The sequence below is a fragment of the Petaurus breviceps genome, unplaced genomic scaffold (assembly GCF_028583685.1).
Source record: "Petaurus breviceps papuanus isolate PSGF00001 unplaced genomic scaffold, PetGlider_PUasm1.0 90633, whole genome shotgun sequence".
NCBI lineage: Eukaryota > Metazoa > Chordata > Mammalia > Diprotodontia > Petauridae > Petaurus > Petaurus breviceps.
The window spans coordinates 2,122,830-2,138,282 of record NW_027187293.1 but is presented as its reverse complement, the minus strand read 5'-3'; the positions used below and the strand labels follow the sequence as shown (position 1 = coordinate 2,138,282).

Sequence of the window (15,453 nt, the reverse complement as noted above, 5' to 3'; positions counted from 1 at the left end):
TTCAAATTTAAAATAAAGACAATGAAGAAAAAAAACGGAGTGTCACGTGCATAGAGAACTGGCCTTGGAGGTCGGAAGACCTGGTCTCAAGTTCTTTTTGAGTTCAGGAATGGCTATGTGATCAGAAAAAGTCACTTAACTTCATGTCCCCTGACCCCCACCCACCCAAGTCACTTAACTTTACCCCAGGCAACTCTTTAAGACTTAGTTGCACAGCAGGTGCTGGTGTGTAATGGTAGACTGAGAACCTAATGAAATCACAAGTTTGCTTAAAAAAAATAAAGGAACGTCAGATCTTTACATTTCTAAGAATCACAATGCCAATTAAGAAAATATTTGGACCACAGCATTAGAGCTTAAAGAGACCTCAGATTTTATCTAGTCCAACTCCTGATTTGTACAGATGGGGAAACTGAAGCACAGAGAGGTGAAGTCAACCAAGTAATTAGCAGACCCTGGAAATATCTGAACTCAGTTCCTCTGTGTTGCTTCTTACTTGCAGGATGAACCAATGCTCCTAAAAATTTTATTTTATTGTCAGCAAATGGTCTACAACTCAATTTACTCCATAGAATGCAGCTTCAAGAAAAAGTACCAAGCATACTCTCCATAGTAACTCGAAGTAGGAAGAAGAATGAAGGGTCAGGAGGCTTCGATAGGAGAGGTATAAAATATGTATAAAGTCTGAATTCACAACATTTAAGTGTATTCTCTTACCCACTCTTTACTTAATATCCATCCCCTCCCACTCAATATATACATAGGAAGAGAAATCTCAGTAATGTCCTTCTAGTTTTAAATGAAGAAACCAGCACACATTATGATGTAATGGTGACTTTATGAAGAGTATTGAGGGAACATTATGAGGTCAGAGCTTCCCCTGAAGGGATAGCCAGGATGCAGGGTTTGTAAATCCAAAGTCATCTTTTCTGCTAACATCCTAGCAGCACATCTTGTTCCCATTCTACAGCATGGGATTTTAAGATCAATGGAATGAACATTGGAGCAAAAACTGAGACTCTGAGTGGACACCATTACAACAGGAAGGATTTTCAGGTCATCAGATTAGTGTCATCATTTCCATCTAGAAATAAAGATACCTCTATGTTCCCATGGAGAGCTCTGAAGACAAACAGTCCATCGTTACAAATGAGTTGAACAATTTCACAGATGCCTTGAAGCAATTTGGGAAGTTAGTGGAAACAACAGTGATCCAGAAAAAAGAAGGAAGACTAGGCTTACATGTGAAAAATGAAGGTAAGCTCAGAAATGTCGAGACCTTCCAAAGATTCCAAAAGTTCAGGCTGATCGAGCTATATAGAATTTAGGGGCAGAGAGAGTCCAGTAGCCTGCTATAAGTCAGTGTTTGAGGTTACACTATTTCTTTACAAATTCTTCTGAGGGAAAAAATCAGAAATGGGTGAAATATTTTTCAATCAAGTTCATACTACACTCTTCTGAGGTTATGGTTAATGGCTTAGGAACATAGAATGGGCTTAGAAATAGGTCATGCATCACCTTTCTTTTCATGAGCCTCCTAATATCTCTATAAGTAGTGAACAAAGTACACTCAAACCAATTTTCCTTGCTGAAGGTGGCCACTTGAAATCCATACTTTCAACTATAATGCATTGTGTAGCTTAGGTGACCCGGTGGATAGAGTGATGGGCCTGGAGTAAGGAAGTCTCTTCTCCCTGAGTTCAAATCCAGCCTTAGATACTTATTAGCTGTGTGACCTTTGGCAAGTCACAACCTCTGCCTGCCTCAGTTCCTCATCTGCAAAATGGGCTAGAGAAGGAAATGGCAAACCACTCCAGTAGCTTTGCCAAGAAAACCCCAAAAATGAGGTCAGAAAGAGTTGGACACAACTGATACAACTCAACAACAGGAATTTCTGCTTCACTTTTGGCCTAACTTTTCTGAACTTTTCTTTGGTAATACTTAGGTATATGTAGCTTGTGTGAAGCAGAATGGTTGTGTGGGATAGAATGCTAAATTTGTATCAACAAGGTTTGGGTTCAAATTCCTCCAGGGACACTAACTGTGGGACCACAGACCAGTTGATTACCTTCTTCAACTTACTCATTTGCAAAATGAGGAGGATCTCTGTAGTACCTAATTCACCTAGTAGTTATGATGATTGAATTAGAATGATGTGTGTGAAGTGCTTTGCAAACTTTAAAGAGCCACGTAAGTATCAATTATTGTATTCTGAATGAATTCTTTGATAAATGGGAGTTCAGGAGGGTAAGTTGTCGAAGTACTAATAATATGAAATTCAATATGGATAAATGTAAGGTCTTGTACTTGGGTGCCAAAAATCAGTTTTGTACATATTAGTTGGGGAAGGCATGGAGAGGCAGAAACTGTTCTGATTTAAAATATATATGCTTCAGTAGTGTGATATGAAAACCCAAAAAGCAAATTCAATTGGGGGGAGGGGCACAGGGGTATATTAAGAGAAATGTAGATTACTGAATAAGGAGGTAATAGTTTCACTTTCTTATCAAGTTTTATCTGAAATATTGTGCTCAGTTCTGGGCACCATGGTTAGAAAGAAAGGATATTGATAAGTTGAGAGTGTCCAAAGGAGGGCATCTGGGACCATGAAGGGTGAGTCTGTGGCATGTTAGGTAAAGGGTTTTCAGGTTTTCTATAAGAGGGTCTGTTGAAGGAATTAAGGATATTTAACTGGAGAAGAAAATACTCGATAAACAAGGAAGACCTTTACGAAGCTACTGGAAGCATCATGAGATCAAAGGTAGTGGTGACAAATGCAGAAATTAAAAGAGAGTAGTAGAAATATTTCTGGGTGAGAAATGCCCAATTCACATCTAAGGGCTGGCATGCCAAACCACTGTCTATTGTACCTCTATGAAGATATTTTGGCTATACTGAGCTGCCTATCAATAAAAATCCCTGCCTTTCTAATGGGTTGACACCTAACATTGAGAACAAATGGTTTAATGGAAAGATTATGTTTGGCTATGTGCACTACATACTGTGTGACCTCTGGGCCTCAGTTTTCCTCATCTGTTAAAAGGAGAGGATTGGACAAATGTGATGATTCTGTAACACTGTTTCAGAAGATTGAACTCTGAAAGTCACCTTACAAATTTCTTGTCTTCTGTAATTTTATGAACTCTTTAAAAAGAAATGGGACACTAGTTAGTAATTAACTTAGTTGAGGAAAGATTGAGTCCTGCTAAATTAATCTCTTGCTATGACAAAATGACAAAACTTGAAAGACTTAGAGGAAATGATAAATATAACATACCTTGACTTTACCAAGTTCCTAAATCTATTATGCACAGTTTACTCATCAATAAACTTCCAAATAAATGTGCAGCCACAGCTGAGCAATAACTGATATTTATATGTAGTATTGTAAAGTTTGCAAAGGGCTTTACCTACGTTATTTCATTACAAAAAGTTCTCTGAGGTAGGTACTGCAGGTAGTGGTAGTATTATTAATTATTATTGTAATTCTCATTTTCACCATAAGGTTAGAGTGGTCAAGTGACTTTTATCCTATATCTATATAGCTAGTAAGTGTCAGAGACAGGAATTAGACCTAGGTCTTCCTGACTCTGGATGCAGGCCCAGTGCTCTACCCACAAAAATCAGGCTGACTCTGGAAAGCAAATTTTTTTGGAAGTAGTAATGCATATATATATGTGTATATATATATATAATACATATTATTTCAGTTCATAAAAGTTATGTTTGATTATTTGTGGATTCATATTCGGATTTGAAGGCACCTTTCAATACTTCAGGAATGCCCTGAGGCACATGGGTTGTGGATCTCTGGTCTAAGGATTCTATGACCTACAATCTAGTAATTCTGTTATCAAAAGGACAAAGAGAATTGTCTTGGAGGATTTTATCTCAATGCTGACTATATAGTAATTAGTAATTCTCTTTAAAAATGCTTACAACCCAGTCTTTTAATAATTGCTTCTAAATGTTAACAGCAATCTAATACCATGATCAAAATCAAGATGACACATGGAAAATAGTTTTTAAAAATGAATTAGTCTGAAGTTTCTCATTAGTTATTTGCAAGGTTTGGTCAGCTTGTATTTAATACCTTTTAGACTTCTTGTCAATGACTCAAGCAGTAGCCTAGAAATCATTCTCTCTCTCTCTCTCTCTCTCTCTCTCTCTCTCTCTCTCTCTCTCTCTCTCTCTCTCTCTCTCTCTCTGTATATAGATAGATAGATAGATAGATAGATAGATATACAGTAGATATAGATATACATCTATACAGTAGTGTATATATATACATCAGTTTAATCTGTTATGCATAGGACAGCGAGGTGGTGCAATGAATAAAGCATTGGGCCTGCAGTCAAGAGAACCTGAGTTCAAATCTGGCCTCAGACACTTATTATCTGTGTGACCCCAGGCAACTCACTTAGCCTTATTTATCTCAGTTTCCTCATCTGTAAAATGAGCTGGAGAAGAAAATGGCAAAGTACTCCAGGGTCATTGCCAAGAAAATTTCAAATGAGATCACAGAGAGTAAATATACAGAATAGAGTCAACAACAACAACAATCTGTTAGGGTTTTAAAAATGCATGAATGACCCTTTCTTTTACTTAGCAATAAATGGGGCTCAGACTAATAGACTAAGTTCGACAGCAGAGTTCCAAGTTATAACAGGACATCTTGTGTGGTTATAAGATATAAAAGAAATTCGTGCTAATAAAGAAATCTCTCTAAATGAATCCTTATAGACCACTACAACAGGTAGTCTGTTACCAATAGGTAAGATCATTCATATAAAAAAAAGGATAAACCAAATCTGGTGTTTCCTTTTGGGGGGGGGGGGAGTCATGCTGGGGGAGTCAAGCCTCAGTTTTCTCATTTGTAAATAAGGGAACTGAACTCAGTGACTCTTGATATGCTTTCTAACTGTAATGCTATGATCTTAAACAATAGAGTCTTCAGCATTTGGTAACAATGTACCTGTAATTCTTTGTTTCAATGCAGACACTATTGATTATGAAAAGTTCTATGAGTCAGTATTGGAACTATTTGGTCCAGAAATAAAGAGCCAAGATGTGAAAAGCTTTTACAGGAAACTCAACAACAATCCGGATGCACCCGTCGACTGGTGTGAGGTAGGTATTTCTGATGCCTACTCTCTGAGATCTCAAAGTCATCTTCCTTAGTAAGGGATTACAGATTGATTTCACATTGATTAAGCAATGTCAAAATGCATATTTTTTGTCAGGTACTATCCTAAGTGCTGGGAATACAAAGAAATGCCAAAACATTGTCCTTGCCCTCAAAGAACTCATATTCTAATGGAGAAGACTCTATGCAAATAGCTATTTACATGAAAGATATATACTGAGTAAACAAAGGTAACCTCAGAGGAAAAGTACCAGAATGTGAAGGGGGGGGGGGTGCTTCATAGTCAAAAGGGTTGGCCAAAATGCCATTTATTTACATTGATAATACATAACTTGTTAATACCGATCAAACTGCCTATCATGGAGAACAGACCCACAAGATTAGTCAATCCAATGTTTTCTTCTCATTAATTATACGCCAGCCACTTCTCCCTTTATTCCACCAAGGAAACAAGTGTCCCTTGAGCACAAGGGACAGGGAATCCTCAGACAGTTTCTCTGATCCTTCACAGTAGTCCTTAGGCGTCATTCACAGAAGGTCACTTCTAAGATGTGGAGTCTGGGACAGGTAAGAGAGAATCTCTATTCACCTCTTCATAAACTCATGGTTGGTAGAGTCCTAGTCGGTCCTAGTTGGTAGAGAGCTGGCCTACTAACAGGGTGACCTTGGTTAATCATCACCACAAACTGCAGCGGTTGCCAGTCTGCATGGGTAGAAAGTTTCCTCATCAAGAATTCCATACTCCAGTGAAATCACAAGTTTGGTTAAAAATAAAAATAATATTGATAATAAATTCAGAGAGTTGCTCTCATTAGATTTAAACATTTTCTGACCTAGAGTTAGAAAAGTGAGGTCATTGTGATGGGGGAAAACTCTATCTTTTTTGCACTTTTTCTATTCTCATTTACAACTTGACTCTGAGACTAAGCTGATAAACATTGGTGGTATTTTGCTTTTACAACACTTTTTTTGGGCTTAGCCGTTAATTTTAAGGTTTCTTTCACACCTTTCCTTCTTTGCTTTCCAGGAGAATGCCAGCTCCTTGAGGGCAGGTCACTGCTTTTTGTTTTTGTCTTCGTGTAACTAGCACATAGCATGGTGGTTGCACACAGCAGGCGCTTAATAAATGTTGAAGTGAATTATATGTGGATTTAGTAAGGCCACAATACTCTAATAAGGCTTTAACAAGACTCTAGGAAACATCAAAAGGTCATTCCATTAGGTGGTCATTCCAGTACAGACACTTCCCTATAGATAAAGGCATGCCTTACCTAGTGTGGGACCAACTTCATCTCTACTAAACTATTGCTATTAATATCCTTCTAATAGGTCTCCCTATACCCAATCTCTCCCCTCTCCAATGCATTCTATATACATACAGTTGTCAAATTGATATTCCTAAAGTAAAGGTTTAACTCCATCACTTCTCTTCTTAATAAGCATCTAATAGCTCCCTATTGCCTTTAGGATAAAATATAAACTCCTGTTTTGGGTATTAAAAACACTTTACAATCTGGCTCCAACAACAGGGGGTGAGAGGATTGAGTGTAAAGTCAGATGTGGGTTCAAAGACTTCCTCTGATACCTCTTATACCTGTGCAACCTTAGGGAAATCATTTAACTTTCTGGGGCCTCAGTTTCCTCATATGTAAAATAAAAACATTGGATTAGAAAATTTCTAAGGCCATTTCCAGTTCTAAAATCTATCTTTTCCAGCTGATTACACATTACCACCTTGTTCCATCCTTGTTAGTCTATTTACTGTATCCTCATACATAACATTTCATCTTGGGCATGCTACAATTCAAATTGGATTTTTCCCTGTTCTGTCTCCCACCTTGTACCTTTGCACCAGCTGTTTGTCCCTCATGCTAAAACTTCCTGCTCACCACAACTCTCAGAATCCCTAATTCCCTTCAAGACTTGGTTCAAAGGCCAATTCCTAAAACAGGCCTTTTCTGATTCTCCCACTCTTCAGTGGTCTCTCCATATTCATTTCTTTGTATTTAATTTGGCATGTACTTCATGTTTAGTGATCTCTGTACATGTTGTGTCTCCCTCAACCAGTTGCCTTCCCTAGTAGAAGATCAGCTTCTTGAGGACAAGAACTGTTTCACTTTTGTCCTTGTATCTCCAGCCACCTAGCACAGTGCCTGGCACATGGTCTGTCCTCAATAAACCCTCGTTGAATTGAATATAAATAGTTGCTGATTTTATTCATCATATATCTAGTGATGGTAATGCTTGAATATCTTAGCAGTATCCCTAAACTCATTTACTCTCACTTCCAAATAGTAGGGTTTTTTATTTCTTTTTTATGTACGTTCTTCTCATGTAAACCCATTTCCTTTGGTTTTTGTCCTTTGGACTTGGAGTCAGGAAGATCGATATTTGAATCCAATCTCTGACACTTATTGTGTGACTGAGTAAGTAATTTCATCTTTAGTACCTCAGTCTCCTTATCTGTAAAATGGAAATAATAACATCTACCTAACACATGTAAAGCCTGTTACAAACCTGTAATGTAATGCCAAGGAAAGGCAACTTCCCAAGGTTCAGAATACCAGCATAGGTGCTCTCCATTTTATTCAGTGACCAACCAAGAACAGAGAAGATCAAAACATGACATCATTCAAAATACAGCATTTACTAAGTGTGATTAAATAATCTCCAAGGACTACCCCACCCCAGGACCTTCCAATCATTCAATCAATTACAAAGTCCCTGGTCTAAATACTTCTCCACCCCTAGGCTATACCTTCATTTAGTCCACCACGGAGCCCCTCTTCTCAAATGGAGATTAGTTTCCAAACATAAGTAAAGTACCTTCATTTGTCAATCACAGAGCACCAAAAGGTCAAAAGTTCCCCACCCCTGGATCTCAATTGAATCTACCCCAGAGTTACATCAAGTTTAAACACAGCACTTAATACCCAAATGGAGGTCTTTTCTTCATCTTGACACGAGGCAAGTTCTCAGCAATCTTAGTTCCTGGGGAGACAAGGCTCAGCAAGGCCACAAGATACATTGCCAGTCCCTTCATCAATTCATCCTCTGTCTTTAGAACAGTCCTAGAACCCCTGAAAACATTAGCAAAACCCTCTCCCAGGATTTCTGTAAACATACAACCAGAAAATCCTTCTTCAGGGCTTCTGAACCAACAGAAAGGTTCCCAGACCCCTGCAACAACAGCACTGTCCTTCACCAGTGGACAGTATTCACTCTGTCTTCAGGACAGTCTCCAGACCCCTGCAACAACAGCACTGTCCTTCACCAGTGGACAGTATTCACTCTCTGTCTGCAGGACAGTCTCAGGGCTTCTTAGCCAAAAGCCAGGTTCCAGGACTTCTTCAACAACAGGACTGTCTTTCACCAGTGGACAAATCTGGCAAAACAACATCAAAACAGACAGACAAAGTACCAGCAAAACAGCCATGTCTCCTCAGTCCTTGGCAGCTCAGGGGGCAGGTCTCAAAAGTCCAAGGCAATTCAAAGTGGCACTCAGCAATGCTCTCCGTCTCTCTCTGCCTCCACGAGGTGCTGCTTCCAAAAAGTCCTGCCTCTCTCTTATCTCTCCAAATCTACGTCACCAGCTCCTCCCAGTTCAGGACTTTCTTTTCACATCAACAAGTCCATCCCACAGGTGGGATTAACAAGCTCTGGGTTTTAACACAATCAATTTGAAAACCAAGCCAATACAGGGGAGTCTTTATGTTCCATTACTATCACAAAACCTTAAAAATGAAATTTAAAAAAAGAGAAAGGCACAAATCTTTCATTTGCTTTTATTTTTGGAGGGCAATTATGGTTAAGTGACTTACTTGCCCAAGGTCACACGGCTAGTTTTTGTCTGTGTGTGTTAGGTGTCTGAGGCTGGATTTGAACTCAGGTCCTTCTTACTCCAGGGCTGGTGCTCTATTACCGCCCCCTTCAAATCTTTCATTTTCACTATTAAATCTGAGGAAAAAAGAAGAGGAGGAAGAGAAGTTTAGGGAGAAAGAAAAGAGAAGCAGAAAAATCTCAAGGTTCAAGAAATAGGTCTAGAAGACCAACTGCCTGAGAACTCTTTTCGTCAATTTAAACATTCAAGGAGCCAAGATTCCTCATGGCAAAGGATATTATGGGATGAGCAAAATAAAAATAAAAAAGTTTGATAATCAATATTCCAAATGAACATCAAGACTAAAAAAATGTCATGTAAAAGCTAGTTGCACAAACCAATCTTCACAATAATCCTTTATAGAGATGACAGTTCAACAATCATGCCAGGACCTTCTGAACTCTAAGCAGTTAATTTCAAAGGGTGAAGAAGTAGGTTAGAAATTAGGAGAGCTACATTATGTGAAGGAATATGGATTTGTGGTTTATAGGGTAAAATTCCACATTTGAATAATAATAGTACTAACCTAGAATTCTGGAGATCTATATCCACTGTGAGTAAGTAGCTAAGACTTCTGTTTTCTACAATATTGTGACAGATGACTCACTAGACTTCATATATGTGTCATTAAAATATGCCAGGATGATTCACTTGGCTTCCATTAAACCAGATGGCCTTAATAAGGAACTCAGTACCAGAAGGAGGATGCTGAGAAAGAAGAGGAAGAAGAGTGGTTGCTGTTAGAGTGGTTGTAGTTTTTCATAATTGGTCTTCCAGGTGAACTAATATCTTCCCAAAGACAAAACTTGCAAAGGCCATGCAGCATAGATGAAAGAGCTTTTGTTGTGTAAGAGGAGACCCAGGTTTGAATCCTAATGCTACCATTCCCCACTTTCGATAAATCGATTTCTTCACCTCTCTGAGCCCTGATTTCCTCATTGGCATATTAAGGAGGTTGGGCTAGAGACCTTTAAGGAAGGTCACTTCCGACTCTAAATTTCATAATGAATTATTTGTTCTTGTCAATTCCAGATTAGATTCTCAAAATAAAATAAAATTGGAAAATCTAGTGCTGCTTTTTTGCTCTAATCCTAACCTTTATTAATAACCTTATTCATGATGCTGATTCTAACCTAGGGCTTGCAGCTAGGGAAAAGGGTGCCAAAAGGTTTTTCTTTTTCTTAATCCTGACCAAAGAGCTTCTCTACCTCCTATTTTGAACATGTCACCATGGTGTTCCATTGCTTCCGGCTAGCCTTTAAGATGCAATTCAGAAACCATCTTCTGCATGAAGCCTTTCTTGAGGTTCTTATCTTTCTCTCCTCGACTGTCTTGTATTTTACTACTGTATGTGTGTATGTATGCATTTATTAACTTTATTTTTATGCTATATATATTTTTATATGTACTTGTTGCTCCCACCACTCCATAGATTGTAAACTCTCAAGTAGGGGTTGTTTCATTCTTTGTACTTGTATGTCTAGGTCCCAGAATACAGTAATCAGTTAGTAAATGCTTGCTGATTGATTGATTGAAGATAATAGGAAAAGGGAGGCAAATGTAGGAAGGAAAGGTGGAAAAGGATAAGGTGCAGCAATTTATATCCACCAAGAGGTGGAAGATTAGGATTAACATAGCCTCAAAGACCCAGAGTGCCTTTCTCTCATTCCTCCTCCATCCCTTTCTTGAACTCTTTGACTGCCCCTTCCTAGGACTATACTGATTATTGGACACGAAGTCAAAGTGCCACTTAATAAAGTTTAATTTTCTCTATGATATTAGGGCAGGGTTTCTCAGAGTATTCCCCAGAGATCATGTCCAGATTTGAATAATGGAAAACAATTTCAAGTACCAATAAGAAACAATAGTGCTTTTATGGAGACAAAATAGTAACCTAGATTATGGCATGATTTATTTGTTAATTTTATCGACCTTCAATGAATCCATCCATCAAAAACATTTATTAAAGGACTTACTATGATGAGTCAGGTCCAAAGATCTGTGATCCCACAAATGTGAGTACTCATTCATTTGTTAAGTACCTACTATGTTCCAGGGACTGTGCTAACCTCTGGGGGATACAAAAAAAAGGGCAAAAAGTCCCTGCCCTCAAGGAGCTTACAGTCACATGAAGGAGACAAAATCCTCTCACCAATGTAGATTAAAATCCTTTTAGATTTACTGTAGTCAACACCAAAAGAAAATTTGGCAGCCAGGCTTCTTGATCCTTAGCAAGTCTGCTCCTGGAAGACTAGCACATAACATCACTTAATGCCTTCCCAGCTTTGTAGAAAGCTGTCTCAGAGCTTGTATTCTATTGGAATAGTCTTTGAGAATGAAGAATCAATGTTTTGAGATATTCAGAGTATGACTTTATAGGCATAAGCATGTTGAACTGGAAGGAGTTCTAGACTGAACACTCATTAAAATCAGCATGCCTATAAAACCTGCTGGAAAATTTACTGTTTGTTACATGGGCAAATTAAAGAATCTCAATTTCTTTTACTGTAAAATGGAGATAATAATTATGATGTCTATTTCTCAAGGTTGCCATTAGGAAAGTGCTATTCTGTAAACCCTGTAAACACTACAAAATTATTTTCATTTTCTTTAGTGAATGGGGAAAGAAGGGATCTTATTTTAATGACACATTTATACAGCATTTTACAATTTATGAACTGCTTTTCTCACAAGAAACCCTGTGAAGTAGGTAGTTCAAGCACTATTATCTTCATTCTACATATAAGGACACTGAAGCTTGGAGAGATTATATGATTTGTCCTCAGTCCCATAATCATGCAGCTAGTTAAGTGCCAGGTTTTATTATCAAACCTAGAGCTCCTGACTTAAAAAAAAAAAAACAAAAAGCATTGCCATGTGAATATCAGAAAGTAAGAGAGGACTCAACACATACAGCAATGAATTTCCATTTCAAAAAAGCCTATATAATAATTACTATACATTGTGTTCAGAGCTGTCTCTCTTTTCTTTACTTCCTTATATTCTTTTGTTCTCTGCTGTGCACTTTTAATTTTGTTCTTTTTCTTCCTTTCCTATACATATTTACATATAGAAACACACACATGTATGCATACATGTAAATATACATAGATATCTATAATATATTCGCACATAGACATATACATTCATATGCATCTATGTAAAACCATGCTATACTTGTTTATCCTCTGTTTCTCTGAAGGTGGATAACATCTTCATAAGTTCAAGTCTTTCCATATTTTACTAAGTCCACCAACTCATCATTTCCTACACCACAACAATATTCCAACTTTATACTGTCTAGTTATTTTAAATAGTCTAAAACAAAATTGATTAATATGACTGACACACAATGTAGTTTCCCTATTTTTCTCTTTGATGAAATCGATTTTAGCTTTAACTTTATCTGCTTTTTTTCCCTAATGAATTCTACTCCTGATCATTGTATGTGTCTCTTATTTCCTATTCCTCCTGACTCCTCTACTGTACTTCTATCCACTACCTTGCCCTATTACTTAACGTACCCCCACCCCCCAAAGTTCCTCCTGTATCCTCTCCTTTCCCTACTCTTTCCCCTTACCCTCTTTTTTCTATCCAAATTTAGAAGACTTTTATAGCCTTCCAAATATATATTTTATTCCCTCTTTATCCCATTCCCATTAATTTAGATACCCTTCTCTACCTCTCTTTATCCTATTCCCTTACCCCTCTTATTTCTTTATAAATTTATAAGACTTTTGCTCCCTTCTAAATGTATATATTGTTCTCTCTTTAACCCAGATCTGATGTGAGTAGGGTTCCCTCAAAAAATTCCTCCCTTATCCTCTCCCCATCCCTATCCCCTTAGTCTTATTTCTTTCTGAATTTAGAAGACTTTTATTCATATATATGTATATGTATGTATGTATGTATGTATTGTTCCCTCTTTAACCCATTGCTGGTGAGAGTAGGGTTCCAGAACTACCAGCCCTCCTCCTCTACCTAATTCCTCTGTTTCAGTTCTTCCTAGAGCATCTGACTTTAAACCGTGTGTTCTTTCCCCTCTACTCTAGCGGATTTGGTTTGCATTAGGGTCCATCAGGTTCATTATGTAGAAATATACTATTAATGTAACCAGGAAAACAAACTAAAAAAAAAAAGGCCCATGAAATTGGCTATACAATAACAGGCCCAAGTCTTTATAGTTCTTCACATTGTGGTAGTGAGTGAGTCACCATTAACCTCTTGGATTCCAAAACTCTTAGATCTATCTGTTTTTAACTTGGGGTCCTTACAGTTTTGTACAAGTATACTGGCATAGACAGTTTTCAAAGGTGCATTCATAAAAGTTTTTAAAACTTATAAGGGGCCATGGCTTAGCTTTCACATGGAAATTATGTTATGATTCTGATATCAAAAAAGAGAATGTAAATGTACTTGCTGTGCACATGGAAAGGAGAGGATGCTAGTGGAAGAGAAGGGTTCTGGCAGTACCATTAATAACACTTATCTATGAGTCAAAGATGATTAATTATGACTAATGAATGAATCTTTCTGCTTTGTAAGAAAAATGGATGATGCTGTTGGTTTTCACTTAAGGGTCTGTTTTCTTTTTTAAATCATGTTTCATGCTGTAAGAAAATGTTAGCTGAGACAACCAAAGTACGTCAGCCTTAGATTTGCTGTAAACTTTCCAAGATGTATTTGGTTTTCTCGGGTACAGATTTTTCCAGAGACTTAGTCAGACTGAATCTCTCCTACCTTACTAATGTGTTCTCCTGAGATCCTGAGCTCTTAGTGGTGAACATACAGATGCTATCATCATGAGCTAGTTTCTGGGGTTAACAATATCAGTAAGGGAAGACACTCAAGTTGCTCTAAGCATCACCAGAAGAGATTTAATGGGAGGCCTGAACAGATTTAACTGTGATTATTGAACTTTTCTTGATGTGAGGGGCAGCACTTTGAATGAACACTTTGGTTCCCCAGGTGGGCCTGGTAAAAATACAGCCCCAGCTGCATTCACAAAGCACACCAAAAAGAGGATGAAAAATCAATTGACAAATAATTATTTTAGAGTAAAATGAGATTATTGATGAGAAATTTAGAGTTAGAACGGAACCTTAACGGTCATCTAGGCTAGAAGTGCTAAACCTAGAGTCCACAGGCCACCCCCTCCTCCAAACCATTCATAAACTTGGAAGGGGAAAAATTGCATCTTTACTTTCACTACCTTCTAACTGAAATTTAGCATTTCCTTTGATTATATTTTTTAAACCATTGTTCTGAGAAAGAGTCTCAACAGTCAACAAAAAAGATTAAGAACTCCAGATCTAGCGCTAAACCTGAGGCTTAAAAAACAAACAAAAAACTTTTCCAGTGTCACAAAGATTTTTTTAAACAATAACAACAATAATATTACCTGATATTTATCATTTAAGCAGTGTAGCCTTTACATTCAACCTTGGACCAGCAAAATCTCAGAATGAGAGAAAATTGGAATAGGAAAGAAGGGATGAAGTGAAGGGAGAGAGAAACTCTTTATGGGTCTTTTCCTCAAGGAACAATCTTTGTTTTTTCTTTGAAAATCTTGAGTAGGAGGCTTTCCATTATCAGTTGGCATTTATTTGCACCAGATACTTAAGTCATTATTTTTTTCTTTAAAGGTTATTTTTCCCCAATTACAAGTAAAAACTATTTTAAGATTTCATTTTTGAAAATTTTATATTCCAAATTCTCCCCCTCCCCCTCCTACCCCTCATTGAGAAGGCAAGCAAGTTTATATCAGCCAGACCTGTGTAGTCATGGAAAATATATTTCCATATTAGCCATATTGTTAAAAATACACAGACAAAACCCCACAAAAATAGAGTAAAAATGTATGCTTCAATCTGCATTCAGACTCTGTCAGTTCTTCCTCTGGAGGTGGATAGCATTTTTCATGATAAATCCTTTGGAATTTTCTTGGATCTTTGTGTTGCTGAGAATAGCTAAATCATTTATAGTTTACATTATTTATATTATATTATATATACAATATTGCTATTAGTGCATAAGATGTTCTCCTGGTTCTGCTCACTGTGCTTTGCATCATTTCATGTGAAGTCTTTCCAAGTTTTTCTGAAAGCATCCTGCATGTCATTTCTTATAGTACAATAGCATTACACCACAATCATCGAACAACTTGTTCAGCAATTCCCCAATTGATGGGCATCCCCTCTATTTCCAATTCTTAGCCACCACAAAAACAGCTGGCATAAATATTTTTGTACATATAAGTCCTTTTCTCTTTAAAAAAAATTTATTTGGTATACAGAGCTAGTAGTGCTATTGCTACATCAAAGGGTATGTGTAATTTTATAGCCCTTTGGGCATAATTCCAAATTGCTCTACAGAATGGTTAGATCAGTTTTCATAACTTCACCACCAACAGTGCATTAATGTCCCA

General features: G+C 37.4%; 1 protein-coding gene across 1 annotated transcript in view; it reads left to right on the top strand.

Moving 5' to 3' along the window:
• The first annotated feature begins 1,112 nt into the window (after positions 1-1,112).
• Positions 1,113-15,453, top strand: part of WDR64 (WD repeat domain 64) — a 168,781-nt gene continuing 154,440 nt past the window's right edge. Inside the window, exons 1-2 of the mRNA XM_069064504.1 lie at positions 1,113-1,257; positions 5,000-5,130. Coding sequence (XP_068920605.1) covers positions 1,113-1,257; positions 5,000-5,130 — 276 coding nt within the window. The remainder of the gene's footprint in view (positions 1,258-4,999; positions 5,131-15,453) is intronic.